Source organism: Phalacrocorax aristotelis, chromosome 4, assembly GCF_949628215.1.
Source record: "Phalacrocorax aristotelis chromosome 4, bGulAri2.1, whole genome shotgun sequence".
Classification (NCBI taxonomy): Eukaryota; Metazoa; Chordata; class Aves; order Suliformes; family Phalacrocoracidae; genus Phalacrocorax; species Phalacrocorax aristotelis.
The window spans coordinates 76,604,289-76,621,738 of record NC_134279.1 but is presented as its reverse complement, the minus strand read 5'-3'; the positions used below and the strand labels follow the sequence as shown (position 1 = coordinate 76,621,738).

General features: G+C 43.5%; 2 protein-coding genes across 8 annotated transcripts in view; one reads left to right on the top strand and one right to left on the bottom strand.

Moving 5' to 3' along the window:
• The window catches only part of CTBP1 (C-terminal binding protein 1), a 248,851-nt gene extending 245,077 nt beyond the window's left edge, over positions 1-3,774 (bottom strand). For 2 of the 4 annotated variants that reach the window (XM_075092089.1, XM_075092091.1), the window contains exon 1: positions 3,657-3,774. The gene's annotated coding sequence lies outside the window, so the exon portion shown is untranslated. The remainder of the gene's footprint in view (positions 1-3,656) is intronic. The other 2 variants (XM_075092097.1, XM_075092103.1) reach the window with 2 other exon arrangements.
• Positions 3,775-4,219: 445 nt separating this feature from the next.
• Positions 4,220-17,450, top strand: part of MAEA (macrophage erythroblast attacher, E3 ubiquitin ligase) — a 52,844-nt gene continuing 39,613 nt past the window's right edge. For 2 of the 4 annotated variants that reach the window (XM_075092110.1, XM_075092108.1), the window contains exon 1: positions 4,407-4,603. In XM_075092110.1, the coding sequence (XP_074948211.1) occupies positions 4,535-4,603 (69 nt within the window). In that variant the 5' untranslated portion in view covers positions 4,407-4,534. Of the gene's footprint in view, positions 4,604-17,450 lie in introns of all 4 variants that reach the window. The other 2 variants (XM_075092111.1, XM_075092112.1) reach the window with 2 other exon arrangements.

The following is a 17,450-nucleotide window of genomic DNA, read 5'->3' as shown; positions in this document are numbered from 1 at the left end:
AACACAGCAGCCTGGAGTACTTTGAAGACAAGCTGCTTTGATATTAACACCTTACTCTGTCAATGCTGTGCACAGTAGTTGATAAAAAAATACCAAACTTTCTCCCATTATTCACAAGAAAAAATTAACATAGATTAAAGGCGAGGTCCTAAATATTTCATAATTCACCAGAAGAACATAGTGGAAGCTTCCACCTCTCCATTTAAGGTGGCCAGTACAATCACCACCCATCTGCTCAGGGGAAGAGAGCTCTCCTGGCCAGCGGGGCCACCCACGCTCCCACCTGATCCAACACACAGCACCACATCACTGGCTTGTGCCAGTCTCATCTACTAAACTGAGACACGATGGTGATGCATGTTCGCTTCTGCTGCCCTGGCGCGGAGGTTGTAACATCCACAAAGAGAAGGGAGTGTAGTAAAACCTCAATCCACAGCAGTTGTCTTCAGCACGTGGAACCAGAGCACTACGGTTTCTGCTTTGCCCTACCAAATAGCATCCAGAGTCTATAGGTTTATGAAAGATACTTAATTTGCATGCAGTGCTTAATGGTAGATATTCTTCTCTAATCATTATTCTGGAGCAAAGCAGAAGACCATGGGAAATACTTTTAAGACACCATCAAACAAGTAAGGTTCTCCTAAAGGTGTGGAGTATTCGGTACGCGCTGCCTAATTTTACCTGATTGTTAATTCACACTAATAAGACACTAAATGAGGACAAACATTAACAGATTATGATTCAACTGGGCAATGCCAAGCAATACAAAATGGAAGCTGATTTTTATTCTGCCTTTTACACCACTAGGGGACAAGGAAAAATAAACAAGATACAGTACACAAACCTTCTTAGTAGATCCAAATTTGTATTTCCTGCTTAAGAATAAAGCAGTAAAATTTATAAAAACTGTAAAAGAAAAGTTGTATTGGTAATTAAACTAAATTTAATTAAATCAAGCCTCGGCTTTATGTCTTTGTATGGTAGGTTAAGCAGAAGACATTTATTAACCTAATATTAAAGAACAAAGTACAACCTCTGTATATGAATAACCATACACAGGAATAACAATAACCATAAATATTTTGTTAAATTCATCAGGAAACTACAGATTTTAACAAGTTCAAAAGATCATTAGCTTAGTTCTTATCTCCACATTTATCATGCCAACATTTATATTATAAATCCACAGCTGCAACCTAAGGTTGAAAACATGCCAGAAACACACATAGGTTGTATCAATATTTGCACATGGAGCCTAGAACATAAATTAGTTGACACTCAACACTTAAAGCCTTCTTTCTGAAGTTGCAATATTTAAAGGTTAAATATTAGACATGCTCCCTCTTGTGTTAAACCAAGAATACAGGGAATACATGCTGTTTTCTCTGACATGATGGTTGCTTGGCCATCTGTTCCATTAAGCAAACCCTTTAACTTTGGCTACTAATGCCTGACAAACCTTCACCAAAAATTCTCTAGTTTAAAGACAGATATAATCTGAGCATGTAACCTGTATCCATAGAATATTTGTGTTACATTAGATAAGCTACTGTATTATCAGAACGGAACATAATACAAGGAAAATCTGTTGCAAGGAAGTTTTTTGGACAAATACATATATGACTTGGTAAATTACATGAAAAGTCACGCTTCTTCAGTCCCTATAAGCATCACAGCTCTCAGAGTATGCCAAGTTCAAGCTGTTCAGTAACACCAATGATATGGAATATTGAACAGCAAAATTTCCTTCTAAATATTATCTTACAGAATATTTAAGACAGGCAAGAACAACAGGAAGAATTTACAATGCCACATAATTACATTTATAAATGCAACAACAATTGAGCTAAGTTTTCAGTCCTCCACTTGACAAGCTCAGGTGAGCCATTCCCTGCCAGGAACCTTAATGGAGTCAAAATCCTCCTCACACAAATCATCCTGCAGAATCCGGCCCCAAGATCATGTCTAGACATGAATGTTAATCCCAGGTGTAACTGACACAAATGTTTTTACTAATACACTTTTCAAACAAAGGCTTTGCACCTGGTGTGGGCTTGGCAAATTATGTTCAGGCATACATTTGTTGATTATGGTCAGTACCAGACTGAATGCCAGGGCAGCTGAGAGTAAGCACAAGTAAATAGTTTGCAGTCCAAAGCTGAAGAGAATCTAACACTCAACTACACGACTTCACACATTTTCTTTTATTTACCACCAGCCCTTTGTGATGGATAGAAAATGCTTTCGGTGCAGCGGGGCCTATGCACATTGGAAATAAGTAACGTAACTGAATATTTTAAGACACACACTTGTTAAATATCACTTGCTCTTTCAAACCGTGAAAGCTAAATGTGTTTTACCTTCCTGGAAGTATCTGTGTTTATTTTTCTACAGTCTTCTACCGACCAGAAATAATATAACAAGGTTTAGGAAAGACAGCAAAGGACACCATGATTATTAATGGTTATAGGTTTTGGGGTGTCTTTAAAGCCTCAGACCCCAACAGCACAGTACCTGAAGCATATCTGCTGACAACGACAAGCACCTGCGTCGAGAAACAGAACTTTTGCCACCGACTTCAACAACAGAAGAAAGTTTAGATCACTGCACATATAGCTCCTGCTCAGTCTGACTCCACTTTCTCACTGTTACGCTGCAGACCCAAAGCTTCAAGGTCTGACAAAGCGCTTCCCGCCCCGCTCACTAAGGTGCTGGGATCACAGTGAGAGGCTTCGTGTGGGGTACTAAGGAGGGCACATGCTATGGCTGAACCTCAAGACGCTGCCCTCTACGAATTATCGACAGAGTAGCTTGTATATCAACAGCCAGAGAATTAATACTCCGTGAGCGTTTTTATTCCCTCAAACACACAAGTAGAGACAATCTTCAGGATCAGGTCCCTTTTTTTATACGGAAACATTCCCGTACGCTCAGCAGAGGAATTATTTATTGCTCATTCAAACCAGGGCTTTCCCCCTTACGGCCCACGAACGCCGCGGCCCCCTCTCGGGAGCCGGACAGAGGTCAGCGAGACAAGCACGCCTTGACAGCGGCGTTACCCCGGCCAGGGGGAGAGCCACAGCTCCCTCCAGGCACAGCCGGGAGCCCGCAAACCCAACCAACAACAAAATAAAGACGAAAACCCTAAAAGTTGAAAACCGCTACTTTGAAGCTGCAGCGCACGCCGGTACCCCGGGGGCGGCAGCAGCAGCCCCCTGCCCACACCTCACCCCTCGAGGGAGCTGCGCCGCCCGCCCGGCCGAGGAGGAGGGCGCCGGGCCGGCGGGAGAAGCCGCTTTGCCGCCCGGGCGCGCTCCTCAAGGGCCAAACGGGAGCCACCTCCCATCCCCGCCCCCCTCCCCCGCGGGGAAGGCGAGACCGGCCCGGCCGCCGCGGGAGCCGCTCCCGCCCCTGGCCGCACCGGGGAGGCTCAGCGCCGGCCCGCCCGGGAGCGGGGCCCCACCGCGGCCTCTCCTCCGCGGCGAGGAAGCTGCCCGGGGCTGCCCCCCCCCCCACACTCCCTCCCCTCAGCTGTGAGGGCGGGCAGCCCCGCGGCGGGCTGGGCAAGGGACGCCGCGCCGGGCGGCTCCACCTGCCCCGACTGAGGGAGAGCGGCCCGGCGCCAGGGAGAAGGACCTGAAGGGAAGGGGACTCACGCTGTCTCCGCTATTTAAACCTCTTCCCGCCGCCTCCGCCTCACTGACTCTCACTCACTCTCTCCTCCCCACGGAACTTACTAGGGGCGGCCCCCTCCCCTCTCCGGCCAACATACACACAGCCACACGCCGGGCCACTGCCCCGCCCGCCCTCCCCAGCCGCGTCACCCATTCGCTGGACTCCCTGCCTGTCAGCAGGGCGGCGCAACGGCGTTGGATGAGGACCCTGCTCATCAAAGCGTGCCCCGCACCGCCTCCACGAGCTCCGCCCCTCGTCCCGCCCCTCCCCTTCCCGGACACCTCAGGGGGGTGTTCAAACGGCCGTTTTAAGTCACCATCAAAATTTACTTTTAGGTCCCGCCTACTGAGCACTAGAGGCGGTTCTGATTGGACTACGGGAAAGCTCTCTCTATCCCGACTGGGTGGCTGGCTGTCCGTCAACCCTTAATCTCCCACCTATCTCGATGCCGTAATCCCACTTGATTTGTCCGCGCATCCAGGCGGCCCCGCCCATTCCCACACCGCCGCCCAATCAGACGCCGCTTCTCAAGCTCTAAGGCGGTGTCAACGATCCCGACGGGAGCGTGCGAAAGGGTGGCCTTCATTGGTTGGCGCCTCTCGTCCCGCTGTTGCTCTTCCGCCACCACCGTCCCGCGGAGCGTACCATACCGCCGCAGCGGGGGGGGGGGGGGAAGGCGGGCCGCGGTCGGGGTCGGACGGCGTTGGTTCGTCCCGTCACCATTAGGAATGGGGCGGAGGAAGGCCCTTATCGCCCGTCATGCCGCGCGCGCTGTAGGTAGCTCCCTCCGGTCCGGGCTGGGGGAGGGCGGCGGGGGAGGAGGAGGAGGAGGAGGAGGGAGGCTGGTGCCTAATCCAAGATGGCGGTGCAGGAATCAGCTGCTCAGCTCTCAATGACTTTGAAGGTGCAGGAGTACCCCACTCTCAAGGTGGGTGCCGAGCCTCCCCAGGAACGCAGGAGTAGGGGAAAGGCGCCAGCGTCCCACCAGAACAGCGCTGAGCGGGGGATGAAGGCTGTGGCGCGGTGGGCGCCAGGGTCCCCCTTCCTTCCCGCTGCCCGACTCAGGAGCCCTCGGGGGGGCGGCGGCGGCGGGTGGGGGGGTGTTCCTGCTGCACGGTTTCCCGCCCGTCCCCGTTTTCCTCCACTTGACGGCTCGGCTTGTGCCGGTGCGGGCTCTCCTCCTCCTCCTCCCCTCCCCCTGCGCTGAGGGTGAGGGACGTGCCTGGAATATGCCGCCCGCCCCGGGTGCCTCCGTGCCCTGAGGTGGCGGGGAGGCCCCCGGGCCGGGGGCGGCGAAGGAGGGAGGGGAGAGGTCGGCTCCGTGAGGCGAGGCCGCGGTGGCGGGGGTGGTGTGAGGCGGGAGAGGGCTGGGACGGGGCCGGCGGGGCGCAGGGATGGCGGCTCGGGGAGACCGAGGGCCGCTTGGAAGGCTCGTCCCAGATGATGGGCTGAATCTACGTGGCGTTGTTAGGAGACGTGTTAAAGGGGAGGGAGTGGAGGGGGGAGGCGAATATGGATCCTTGGCTGCTTGGTCCCCCGGAGGTGGGGATGAGCTTAAAATACAAAAAGGTACAAACGTACTGGAAAGGGCTGGAGGCCTGTAGAGACGAATACGCGAAATACTTACGGTTTGGTAAATGCCTGGAGTGTTGGTTAAGGCCCTGAGTCTGTCTGAAGGGTGGTAGTTTCCCCAAGACTGCATAGCTGGGCTTTGGCTTTAACTAGGTATTGTAAAGCAAATGAAGGACTCGGTGCCGAGCGTTAAGGTCATCGCCTCTAAGGGTTGTTGAACTGGAAGGATGATGCTCATGGGAATCAATGGAAACCTTTGTTTGAAGTCTTGTGCTGTATATACAGCAGTACACTGAGCAGTAGGTCTACCACGTTAATAGCAGTAACCGCGGAAGGGAGCTAGGAGAAGGAGCTCTATCGCAAAGCGCTTATTTAAACATCCCTCATGTCAGTGTATCGACGTTTTTTCATCTATAGGAGACGTTTATGCAAAGTAAACTTTGTTGTGCTGGGATCATGCTGCGCTTCCATGCACTGAGTACTGTGTGCTCATTGCAGTGTTGGTTTTGCAGGCTTTCTAGCCATGTTCGTCTTGTGCATGTCCTCCTCCTCCACTCTCCTAGCTTCACCCTGTTTAGTTCCAAGAAGCAGAAGGACACAGTGTTGATTCCCATTTTACATATGAGGGCTTCTTTCTGTCATCGTGAAGTACTTCAAAGCTGACAGCATCAGGCTTAAATTTTACAGTAGCTATAAGGAGCGCTCTAGCACTTTCCACAGCCAGAACAATGTGAAGGCATTTAAAGTTAAGAAGGTAATTTTAAGACTGCATTTTAGATGTATTCCAGTTGTTATCGCAGCTTTTCTTGTTAGGTTGCTGAAAAATTACTGGCAGTGAGGATCAGCGAGTTTTTGTTTTGCTCCTTATGACTTAAGATGAATTGTCAAAGTGCCAGCCATTTAAAAGGTAGAGAATATTTTGGACTAATTATTTTATTTTCACAAGCATTCTTTTTCCCTGGAAAAAAAAACAACACAAATATACATAAGAGAATGGAATGTTGTTTGTAAAGTTGGGAAGCAAAGTAATAGGAGGGTAAGATACCCTTGCACTGAAACTCTTAATTTCCTAGCAAAGGTGATGTTTGTTGATTCTTCCCAGCACCCATTCAACTTCTGGGTTGTTCCTGTAATATTTAATAGCATTTCTCATTGTTTAGAAAACCTGCCAGAACAGTGTCTGCTCAAATTTTTTTAATGTATCCTCTTAAATGTCCTTAACTGTGAGTCATATATCAAAATATTTTGGTGGTAGAGGTGAAATAGCAGCAGGGAGAAGTGAATGCTAAGTCTGAAGTCTACTAAAGTAAGTTGATACCAAATCCCATTTTGTTCCTTAGGTGCCTAAAAGTTTCTGTGGGACTGACCCTCTGTGAATTTTTATTTCCAGTTTGTTCAAACACTGGGTGAAAATAATGTGTATAACTTATTTTTATTTTGTCTACCAACACAGTAGCTCTAGTATTTCTCCTGGAGCTCTGGACACCAGTGATTTTCCCTGATGTGAGTAAAGTATAAAAGATTATAGCCTTGTATTTATATTCTTCCTGTTTCCTCCCTCTAGCTTCCTCATGCCAACATCACTAGATAATAGTTGTGTAATAGCTCTACACTTACAGTATGTTCCACAGAGTGTCTTTCATGTGAAAGAGCGCTTAAAACTGCAAAGGGAAATCCCTATTCCATAGCTGAATTGTGGTTGCTGCAGGAGTGGAAACACTTCAGCCGTTCCTCAACAGTTCAGCTCAGGAGAAGTAGATAGACTCCTTCAGCTGAATCTAGGGAAGCTACTTAAGTGTACAAAATAATACTTGAATATTCCCCCTACTCTGATCCCTTTTCCCTTCTCAAGGCCAAGAAAGTTGCCAGCTATTCTTCCTCCAAAGTGCTGTGGAATCTTTTTTTTTTTTTAAAAAAAAAAGCCTGCTGATAGAGAATTATGCTAGTCTCGTCTGAGAGCAAGTAATGTGAAAGCTGGCAATTCAAAAATGAATGAATGTGAACATTGTTACTGTAATTCTCTGCTGAAACACTAATAAACAAGTGATGAAAGGAAGCTAGATAATTCATCCATATCTCTGGAAGTGTGACTAATTATTAAACTGAACTAGCAAACTATATGGAGTAAGAGCCCCAAACTGGAAGATGGAAGACCTGAAAGCAGGGATGATCATTAATGAAAATATTCTTATCTGGGCTGTTCATTGGAAAGGGTTTAGGATTAGCTGGGCTGCAACTGCTTTAAAAAACAGTTAATCAAAAGGAGAGCTGTAAAAGCACAGAATACTTGAGCACCATCTCTGACCTGCTGTTTGGCTTCTTTTATTGGCAGCTGTGGCAGGGGAAATACTGGCAGCAGATTTAATAAGACATTAATTTATCATGGCATTACCATGTTTACCTGATGGCTAAAGAGAGGAGCAGGTAGAAGAATAGGATTTTATGAAGCATATCTCCTGAGTCCATGGAACACAGAACAGCTGAGGTTAGAAAGGACCTCTGGAGGTGGGCTAGTCCAATGGCCTCCCCTCAGAGCATGGTCAACTAGAGCAGGTTGCTCAGGGCCATGTCCAGACTGTTCTTGATTATCTCCAAGATGGAGACTCCAGCCTCTCCAGGCAAACTCGTTCCAGTGTTTCACTGCTGTTATGGTATTTAAAAAAAAAAACACCTTTTGATTACATGGGCTTTTCTGTATTTCAATTTGTGCCCATTGCCTGTTGCCCTTTTAGTGGGTACTACTGAGAGTAGTCTGGCTTTGTCTTTACTTGCTCCGTCAGGTACTTATACACGTTGATAGGACTTCCCCCAAGCCCTTTCTTCTCAGGGTTAAGCAATCCTGGCTCTCAGCCTCTCTTTGTATATCAGATGCTCCAATCCGTTAGTAATCTCAGTGGCCTTCTGCTGTACTCATTGCAGTATGTCCATGTTTTTCTTATACTGGAGGCCCAGAGCTGGACACATACATCACTTTGGATGAGTCCAACTCATGCTGAGCAGAGGAGAAGGATCACTGTCCTTGACCCCCATGGCAAAGTTTCTCCTAACACAGCCCAGGGTGCTGTTGGCCGCCTTTGCTGCAGGGGCATGTTGCTGCCTCACGGGCAACTTGTCTGCCAGGACCCCCAGGTTTTCTTTCGGCAAAGCTGTTTTCCAAGCTGTTGGTCTCCAGCTGGTGTGTGTGGTTGTTCCTTCCCAAGCGTAGGACTGGGCATTTCCCTTTGAATTCCATGAGGTTCCTGTTTGCCTATTTCTCCAGCCTCTTGAGGTCCCTCTGAATGGCAACACAACCATCCAGCATGTTAACAACTCCTCCTAGTTTTGTCATCTGCAGACTTTGGAGGTGCACTCTGATCCATCATAGAATGTCCTGAGTTGGAAGGGGCCCACAAGGATCATAGAGGCCAACTCCTGTCCCTCCACCATGTGAATCATCTAGGTCACTAATGAAGATGTCAAACACTTCAGGTCAACTTCTTTTCCCACTGAAGCAAAAAAGGTGCAAGATTCATTTTTTGCACAATTGGTTGCACTGCTTTATTTTTATCCCTGTTTATATGCTTCACTCTAAGTTGTTGGTTTTGAACATAGCTTTGCACTTTGATATTATGAGTCACAGAGTACTTTTGTCAAAACTTGGAATATATATCAGCAAAAGTGGCTCAGGCGGAACTTAAGAATGACAGAAGTAACAGAACTTGTAACACCTAATGCACTTTCAGTACATCAGTGTACAAAAAAAAAAGGCACTTCTAGATTGTTACCCAATTTGTGAAATGCTTCTCAAATAGAAGGTTAGCAGAATGAGCGAAACATGGATATTGGTAAGTCAGCTCTGTACTAACTCAGTGTGAACGCTCGTATCTCACACTAAATCCATCTTCCAGCTGGGTGCTCTGACTCACCGAGTGTGCTTTGAAAGTCCATACTGAGCATTTGTGTGCCGCTGAATAATGCGCTTCCTGTTTCGACACATCACACGTGTATGTCAGCAAACAAGTGTGACGTCTCTTATAGCGCTGCTGTTCTGCGCTGGGCTCTGTGTGCTGCTGTGTTTTAAGAAGAATCTGATGCTGTGGGACTTCAGAAGATGCTTGACACTGGAAAGCAGCTAATGGAGGAGTTGGCTCCTGTGGAGATTGGTGTCTTTTCCACCCCTGCCCATTCCCTATAAAACATTGTAAAGTGATTAGTGAAGGAAGAAAATGCAGTAAAAGGCAATAAGTAACAGTGTGGCCATGAGCTAGAGATGCTGCTTGATTATCAGTACTCCATTGTGCCTGTAGGAAAATTCTTCAAGAAAAATACTCTCAAACGTTTTATGGAAGACCTCATGTTCGTATCTTCAAAGTAAATCCTTACCTGATGTTGCAATTCCTAGTTGCAGCATACTTGATTTGTAGTGTTTTCACAGGACAGTACCCTGTGATCTTGTGAGTTTGGTTTGTGTATGTTTTCTGGTATCGAAATATGTTTGTGTGGCAGCTAACATGTTGGTCTTTAAATGTTGACATAAAGCAGGAATATCTGTGAAATCTTTGATTCTTTGCATAGTGAATATTTTTCAAGAGCTGGGAGACAGGAGGAAAGATAAGCTTCAGACATTTACTAGGTACGGTAATATGAGGAAAATGCTTCAGAACTTAGTGCGATAGGAGTGGAGCTCTTACTGGATGTTATGGATCACCCAGTGTTTTTCTTATTTCTCTAAACATCTTCCCATGGTCTTTCAAATCAGTCATCCCCATGTTAGTCAGTGTAATAGTGCACCTTTTGAGCTCACTGATTTAGGAAGGTACTGTTTTGGCCAGTGAGTGCTATCCTTATAGCTGGCAAAATCCATCAGTCCTTGTAAACTTAAGAAACCACCTTCATTGTATATCTGGCCTCCCATAGCTTATGGCCTAAAGATAAACTATACAGGAAGTATTTGCTAACCCAGAATGTGAAATACACTATATTATACTTGATTACTTACAACACATTATTGCTTATTTAAATAAAGCAAGGCTTTGTTAGGATATATTTGTTATGATAGCCAATAATTTAACTGCTTTACAACCTCCTTTTGATTCACCTTAGCTTTGAGTGCTCTGTGGATCGCCTTGGGTTGTAAACTAGTAAGAACTAAAGTAAAACAGATATCTATATTGGGTAGAACTTTGGTCATTTGTGTATTCTGATATAAGTCTGATGAATCAATAATCCTTAATTATTTGTCTTAGGAGAAATGCTGTCCCTTCAGCTGGAATAGGTTATTTTGGGAGCAGCGTGACTCGAAATGGGATCTCTAGCCTAAAGGCTCCAGCCAGTATCATGATGTCTGGACTGTGCAAACACACAGGATGACAACCTCTTTCATTTAAAGAGGTGATACTGTGATTAAAATTAACAAATATTTGGATCAAAACAAATGAAGGGACTTGGTCAGGACACAAACCTGCTGTGTGACCTTAGCTGAGCAACTCCTCCACTTCTTTGGACAGGGAGGAATGCTTAGGTTTTTGTTAGTACTCAAATATTTCTACTAGAAGGAAAAAAGTGAAGAAATCTCTTTTGAGGCATGAGTCCAGGGTGGCAGCTATGAACAAGTGTAGTGAAAATGACTGGTCTCTGATGTCCCTAGTGTGGCTCTAGACAGGACTCTAAAATGGCTGTCAATTTGCTTACATAAGGATGCAAGACAGTTATATAAAACTGTAAAATGGCTTTATAAAACACTTAACTTTGTTGTTGGCAGCCTTCTTCAAAAGTTCATAATGTATTCAGTAATAAGTTACTAGCAGTTTGTGTAAAGTGATCATATTTTGAAGGATTATAATGGCTTCTGTTGAGTAAGTACATGTGTAGCAGATGGGTAGTCCAAGAATTTTTGCTGCTAATTCTCTCCTGTATTGAGGTAGCAGCTTGGAATATTGTAATGATATTTTCTTTCTAGACACAGCTGCTCTAGAATATGCAGTACTGTCTTCCTGAGTTGTAAAACTGACATGTTTTTAACTAAGGAAAACTACTAGGCTTTAAACTTCAAAAACATTGAAACTGTTTTTAAAAAGAACTTTTGTTTTTTAATCCAAACAATCTGCAACTGTATTTAGGCTTATGAGATTTTGTCTGTTTTGATCTATATCTATTCCAGAGTTTATATTAATGCTTGTACCTAATTAAACCTAAATCTTACCATTCTAGGCCTCTCATTCATGAAACTGCTACTACTTCTTTCTTTTCCTTTTCTGATTTTTGCCTAAAACAAGGAAAAATATTGTTATTTCAAGGGATTGATAAGAACTACATAACAGAAGGATTCATTCTGTGAATAAGTGGTGATATTTACATTTTGTATTACTTCAGTGACAAGTAATAATACTGACTCGATTCTGAAATAATCTAAGAATTATCAAGGAAGTGTATAAAAAATACAGAATTTCAGGAATTCTGTTTGGAAATGCTTATTTGTTATTGGTTTGAGGGAAAATTTGCAGTAATTTACTGTACACTGCCTCATTTTTCAAATGTCATCATGTATAGTAGATGTCCTGTACTCTTCTGTTTTATTGAAGATGAGCCTGGTGATCTAATTTAGTCTTAAGGAAACAGCTTAATGCTAAAAGGTGTTTCTTGCTGGGTTTACCTTTTCTCTTGACACTTTGTTTATTAAAACTATATAGGAGATGCTTAATTTTTTCCCACGTTCCCATACTTCCTCTTTGCTCTTGTGTAAAGTAGAGCTAAGTTGTCTTTGCTTCTGTCTGTTTGAAAGACAGTTTCATCACTGCACTTCTCACTTTCTTTTCCCTACGTATCTGTGGCAAAATATATGGCATTTGAAAAAGCTTATTTATACCTCAAAGTCTTCAACTGGATTATCTTGGCGACCTGTAGATTCATACAAATCTCTGGTGCTTTTCAGGTGTTATAAGCTAACACGATTGAGGAGAGGAAGCACATCATTTTTCTGACCCTTGAAAGGAGAACAGTTCTGTAATGATTTCCCCCACCTAATCTGGCAGGACTCTTATTTTATTTTCTTGAAACTTTTTTTCTTCCCACTAGTTATCTGACTTCATATACCTGAGAAGATTTTTTTTTTTAATCCATTTCAGATTCCCTCCTGCCCATGATTCAGTTCATTTGAAAAGATACACAATGTAGGTATTTTTGTTTAAAAATGTTCTACACTTTATGTGGCAAGGAGTTGCTTTCAGCTGAGAGACTGTAATGTTAAAGAAGGATGAGTCACACAGATGTCAGTAAAGCCAGGCTGTATAGTTAAAACTGCCCTGCATATGAGTTGGTACTGCTGTCAAGCTAGATCTGATTAACTCTCCTCCCAAATACAGGAGGAAATCAGGTGTTCCTTTACAGAACTGCAAACCTATGTAAAACACGCTTGTTTCTGTGTATACTGTTTTCTGTGAAAATCAGTTTTTAGAAAATAAACCTTTGAAAATTCCTGTTAACAGGAGGCTGGGGAATGATTAATGGTCTTACTTTTACCACCAAATAATTCTTCCTTCAACTGTGATGACTTTTTTGAAGTATCACTCTTACTGTTTAATTTCCAACAACCAAATGATAGCTACACAAACTGGTTTTTACTTTGTGTTTCCTTCTGTTACATCTGAACTAGTTTCCTATATGCAGTCACTGTGGTGTAGAGACTCTTTTTTCTGAATGTTGTACTCTGAAAGAGATTCTTTGGGGTTTAGTTCCCATTTTTATTTGGAGTTCTTTAGGCTTGAATCTCCATAAGTGAAGAAGGAATCTAGCCTATGTTGTAGGATGTGACCAGATGAGTCTGAGAACTGGTGTGCTAAAGGTCTACTCTAAGGCTAAAGACTTGTGGAAGGATAAAGGGTTACATTTTCCACAAAACTTTAATTATGACTGAAACAAATGCAATTCAATCTTTCAGTATTACTGTGTACCAGTTAGGAAAACTTATGGGCAGCATCAAGCTGGTATTTGAAGTTTCATGCAGTAGCCATTACACTTTAGCCTAACATCTGACTCCTCTAAAGGAGTAAACATGCAGAATGTAACACTTCATATAAACAAGCTTACTTGGCTTAGGGAAGATCCCTTTCTCCTGTGTCTAGTCCTCTCCTTAATTCTCTGGAAATTCTCAGATAAATGCTGGTAAATGTGTTTTTCCTGAACTAGTCCGAGGATTTTTTTTTATAGCTGTGGAAGACTCAGTGCTTCTACTTTCTTAAGAATCGCTCTATAAAATTTACTTAATAGATGTAATTGATTTTTTTTTTCCCTTCCAACCAATGGCTTATTGATGCAGAAATACTATCCTGACTAATCAAATATGGAATAATGTACATCACTTAATGTGACTTCTGAAAAGGAAAGTCATGCCATGCAAAGGTATTGGACTTCTACGTTAAAAAAAATAAAAAGGTGGTAGTAGATTTTGTTGATAGGTAATTCATATTACTGAATATTTTTTTTATTATCCTTTACCAGTAACTCTTGAAAGAAAGAAGACGGAAGTCCTTATGTGGATAGGTAACCGGGCAAGATAAGAAACACCACCAAGATTTAGTAGCCAACCTCTGTAATGGAAGAAGGTTAGCATTAGGGTTCTGCTGGCATCTCTGCCAGTGCTGCTGATATTCAGCTGTTTGAACAGCCTAAAAGAGAAAGTGCTGAGATGATCCAGTTTCCTTGACAATACTAAGATAATCGAGGTATTACAGATAGAGCCCTAGTATGAAGCATTACAGAAGAATGAGAGACTGAATGGCTATAAAAAATGGTAGATTAAATTCAATATACACAAGTGTATCATGATACAGTTCAGGTATTGTGGAAATAAAAACAATCCTAATTTCATATATGTGATAACTGAGTCAGAAATGATCATCATTGGTCAGTGGGATCTTGGGGTTATAGTGAATGTTTTTTTTGGAATGATCAGGTTAATGTTGACAAGCTTAGGACAAAAGTGTTGGGAAGGAATGGAGAACCTCATTACATAGCAGTAAAATTCACTATTTCTTCTTCACTTTAGTATGAGTTACTCTTATTTTTCCCTTCCTTCATCCTGAAAAAGGATGTAGTAGAACTGGAAAAATCTCTACAGAAGGGCAAGAATAACTGGAGATATAGGAAGACTGTCTTCAAAGAGTTGTTTAGAAAGAGCCTCTTCAATCTCAAGAGACATGAGAGGCGTAGAGAAAGTGAATGTTCCCTTTTTTCTTCCAAAAACAAGAATAAAAGCGTTTCAAATTAGGCTAGCAGTTGACAAGACAAAACCAAGCAGTGTTTCTTCACACAATGCGGGAGGCTGTGAAATGTCTCACCACAGGATGTTGCAGTGCTAAAGTTCTACAGGTCAACAACAACCAGCAGAGTTCATGGATGAGAAACACCCTGTGGTGTTTCTACTATAAAACTCCCACCTCTGTCACAAGAAGCCCACAGAGACTTTCTGGGATTAGTAACTTTTATCTTCATGCCTATTTTTCAAGTGCCGTTCCCTTTCTGGATGTTGTCAGAGAAAGTATAGTGACAGAGGAGGGACTTCTGGTCTTACCTGGTATGGCCTTTCATATTTTCATATGGAGATGAATTTGGGGTCTAAATTAGCAATGGGGCTCTATAATCCAGTTTCTTTCTAGAGGAATTCATAAAATTAAGGTAGGAAAGGACTTCTGCAGGCAGTGTAGTTCATGCTTCTGCTCAAATCCAGCCTAACTTCAAAGCTAATTTGAGTTGTTTAGGGTCCTGCCTAGTTCTGAAAGTTTCCAAGGGTGGAGATTCCACCACCTTTCTGGGCTGCTGTTTCAGTGCTTACTAACTCTCCCGGTTAAAGTATTTTTTCCTTATGTCCAGCTGGAATTTCTTTGCTCCAGTTTGCTGCTCCGCCTCCCTCCTTTTTGCTGTGTAGCTCTGAGAAATGTCTGGCTAGCTCTTATCTATCACCTTCACCTTTAGGTAGTGGAAGACTTATGTCAGATTGTGCTGCTCACAGCTCCCTGTAGCCTTCCCTTCTGCAAGTGAAACAACCCTGCCTCTCTCAGTTTATCTTTGGATTTTGTATCTTCCAACCAGCTAACCATCATGGTGGTTGCTTTCTGGAGTCTTTCTAGTTTGTTGATATCTCTTTGGTGGCAGCAGTGGCTGGAGGCAGGGGGAGAGTGACCTGAAAACCAGACTCGGTGTTCCAGATGAGTCTGCATGAGTGCTGAGCATAAAGAACCATCACTCCGCAACCCACTGCCTTTAATCTTGCTAATGCAGCCTGGTATGTGGTTAACTCTCATTGCCGCAAGAGTCTGCTGCTTCATGTCCAACCTGCTGTCCATTGGAACCTCTATGTCTTTTTCTGCAGAAGTGGTCCTAGCCAGCTATTCTGCAGCCTGTGCTAATGGATGGGGTGGTTTTGTGCCAGGTACGGGGCTGTGGTTTTTGCCTTCATCGCATTTCATAAAGTTCTTGGTGTGTTTCTCCAGCTTGTCATTTCTTCTGAATGGCAGCTGTACTGCCCAGCGTTATGAAGCACTCCACCCATTTGTTGTCCTCTGTGAGCTTTCTGTGTGTTCTGTTCCATAGTGCAGATGGTTGAAGAAGCCATGTACGTTGGAGCTGATAACATTCCTCAGGAGTCGAGCAGTACTTGTAATTGGCCACCTGGTAGTTTTTGAACCACTGACTATTATTCTTTGAGCCTGGCTGTCCAGTCAGTCCTTAACCGATGTTGTGTTCCAGTCACTCAGTCCACGTCTCCCCAGTTTGGCTACGAGGGTACTGTAGGAGACCATGTCAAAAACCTCACTAAACTTAGCATGAAAGACTGCCAGCATGCTCCTCTCATTCAGAGGTAGTCATTTCATCACTGAAAGCAAACAATGTTGTCAAGCTTGAGCTGCTTTTGGCAAATCTAGCCTGGCTATTCCCAGTCAACTTTGAGCTTGGAAATGGCTTCCATCTGATTTCCCACTCCAACCCACCCCCAGTAACTTTCCCAAGAACTGAGATGAGGCAGACCAGCCTGTAGTTTTCATGATATTCCAGCTTCTTTTCTTGGAAGAGAGGCAAGAAACTTGCCCTTTTCTGTCATTGAGGACTTTTCTTGCTCACCATAACATCTCAGAGATGATAGCAGGTGAGTCATTGGTGATCTCACTCCCTTCTGGTCCCATGTACGTGTGTATCTTCAGCTTGCTTTAGACTTCTCGTGTGAATAGTACCTCTCTTCGCAGACTCAGTCATTAATATACTATCTGGAAGGCTTAGGAAACAACCTTACCAGTAAAGACTTATTAGTCTACTTATTAGTTTGAACTCTAGTTGAATAAAGTGGATGTATGTGTTGGCCATGATTGTAATGAGTGTTGGAGTTCTAGCTGTGACTCAGGATGGTTTTCCTCCATTGTGGCTGGAGGACCATAGCACCTCTGCAAAGAAGATCTTGACATGATTTGTATCTCTTTTGTTAGCTCACATTTTCTTCCAAGCAGAGGGCCCCTCAAGAGTGTATGCCTTCACTTTGTTTGGAAACCCCAGGTGCTTAATGAGTGGGCGAGTGACTGTGTCTGCCGTGGAAGCTGTGAGTGTGTGAGGAGGCTAAAACTGCCATGTTCTCGATATGCCATTAGTCTGCTTAGTGAAATTCAAGGTGCTAAAACCAGAGTAAGAAGTCTAGTCTGAGTGTCTGACTCCCACCAATATAAATACCATTGAGGTAGTGGAGCTTTTTAAGTTTTGATCGCTATAATGAATGGACTTCTGTAAGGGGAAAATGACTTGCATTCTGCTCTCCCTTTCTATGTTTTTGAAGGCTATAGATGGTATGTTCCTATGGCATGTTTGTTAAAGCCAGTTTTCTAGGAGCCTGTAGAGAAAAGCATAGGCTGAGGTGAGAGTACTTACTGGCAGTCTGTTTCTATGTATTTGATTTACAGATGGAGTACTAAGTGTGTGCACGTAGATACCTTTGGAAAATCTTAAACAGAAAAGAAAAATTATCTCATTAAAATGTTGATAATGAATGTAAAACCAAAAGTAGATATGCATTGTAGGATGCTGTGTAGAGGATTGATTGGTTTAACTTGATGTTATTTCTATTTCTTTAAATATTTTTTTACAGACTGATAATAAACACTTGGGAGGTATATAGAGTTTGCTAAACATCAGGATACAATATGTGCAAGCATTTAATACTTGCTGGTTTTTTCTAGTTTTAATAT